Source organism: Martes martes (assembly GCF_963455335.1).
Source record: "Martes martes genome assembly, chromosome: 15".
Classification (NCBI taxonomy): Eukaryota; Metazoa; Chordata; class Mammalia; order Carnivora; family Mustelidae; genus Martes; species Martes martes.
This window is the reverse complement of record NC_137903.1, coordinates 4340813-4342594: the sequence shown is the minus strand read 5'-3', so window position 1 is coordinate 4342594 and position 1782 is coordinate 4340813. Positions and strand designations below refer to the sequence as shown.

Genomic DNA, 1782 nt, shown 5'->3' with positions numbered 1-1782 from the left:
GTGACCATGGCAGAAAGTCTGCTTTGAGGCTCTGATGACCTGTTTGGACCATATTAGCCCTCTGAAATGAAGTTTCTAGATTTAGAACTCAACTGAATGAAATGCCATATAGAAGGCCTTGGTGACTATTACCAAATCCAGTGACTACTTCTCCAAGTTCCTCTTTCTGGACTCCTCCATTCTGCCATATCATTCCCACTGAAACCCTCTTCTCTGTGTCACCTGGTTAACAGCGTTTGTTCTAAGTGGTGGATGTCATTACCGGTGGGAACACAGAACAGGACGTCCTCCTTGTAGTTTTCTTCCCCTTATATCAGTGTGATGCATGTGAGGTAAGCGTTTATTTAGCAGTCTTGGCCACGCACAGGAAATGGTTTACTCCACAATGATAATGCACACATGGGTGAGCCCCAAGGAGGCACTGGTAGCTCTCTCTTCAGGTGCAAGTACGCCGAGCCTGGGCTCAGTGGTCCTAAAGGAAAGAATTGGGCTCACTCGCTTCGGGTATTATTGTCCCTTCTCGTACAGTCCAGTTGCTGATGAAAATGCTTTCCTTGATGACTTCCTTTATTGCTTTCAGACACTGATCTAGCAAAATGCAGAGAAAGAACTTCACAGAAGTGACAGAATTCATCTTCCTGGGCTTCTCAATCTTCGGAAAGCACCAGATAACACTCTTTGCGGTTTTCCTTGCCGTCTACATTTTAACTCTAACTGGTAATGTTGTCATTGTGACCATCATCCATGTTGACCGTCATCTCCACACTCCCATGTACTTCTTCCTGAGCATGTTGGCTAGTTCTGAGACTGTGTACACGCTGGTCAGTGTCCCACGAATGCTTTCTGGTCTCCTTTTCCATAACCAGCCCATTTCCCTGGCGGGCTGTGCAACTCAGATGTTCTTTTTTGTCATCTTGGCCACTAATAATTGCTTCTTGCTTACAGCAATGGGCTATGACCGCTATGTGGCCATCTGCAACCCCCTGAGGTACACAGTCCTCGTGAGCAAAGGCGTGTGTGTCATGTTTGTATGTGGGTCCTTTGGCACTGGCCTGGTTATGGCAGTTCTCCATGTGGCAGCCATGTTCAGTTTGTCCTTCTGTGGCGCCGTGGTGGAGCACTTCTTCTGTGACATTTATCCAGTCATGAAACTCTCTTGTACTGATACCACGATCAATGAGATGATCAATTATGGTGTCAGTTCATTTGTGATCCTGGTCCCTGTGGGCTTGATCTTCATCTCCTATGTCTTCATCATCTCCACCATTCTCAAGATTGCCTCTGCTGAGGGCCGGAAGAAGGCCTTTGCCACCTGTGCCTCCCACCTCACGGTGGTCATTGTCCACTATGGCTGTGCCTCTATTGCCTACCTCAAGCCCAAGTCTGAGAACTCCATAGAAAAAGACCTTCTTCTCTCTGTGACTTACACTATCATCACTCCCTTGCTGAACCCTGTTGTTTACAGTCTGAGAAACAAGGAGGTCAAGGATGCCCTACGCAGAGCTGTAGGCAAAAAACATTTCTCAACAGATTGAATCACTTTGTCAGGAGACCTTTAGCCCAGTGTAATGTGTGTCTGCTCACAAACATGCCGCAGTACACGAGTTCATCAAATACAGTGCTTCTCGAGAATAAGGTCAAACAGTAGAAATGCTTTTCTTTTTCATGCTCTGGGGACAGGTGGAAAGCAGGTTTATGTTCTAGTGAATATTCCTTAGATGTGGGAATCCTTCCAAGCCAGATTTAGGACTACTTGTTTGCCTCAGGATTTTGGTTTGGGAA

General features: G+C 46.4%; 1 protein-coding gene across 1 annotated transcript; it reads left to right on the top strand.

Annotated features, from left to right (window-relative positions):
* Window positions 1-596: 596 nt before the first annotated feature.
* LOC308355595 (olfactory receptor 10J5) lies at window positions 597-1535 on the top strand (the record flags this gene model as incomplete). Its single annotated transcript, XM_080823913.1, has 1 exon — window positions 597-1535. One exon carries the CDS (start codon window positions 597-599, stop codon window positions 1533-1535), a length of 939 nt encoding a protein of 312 aa, XP_080680039.1.
* Window positions 1536-1782: the final 247 nt, after the last annotated feature.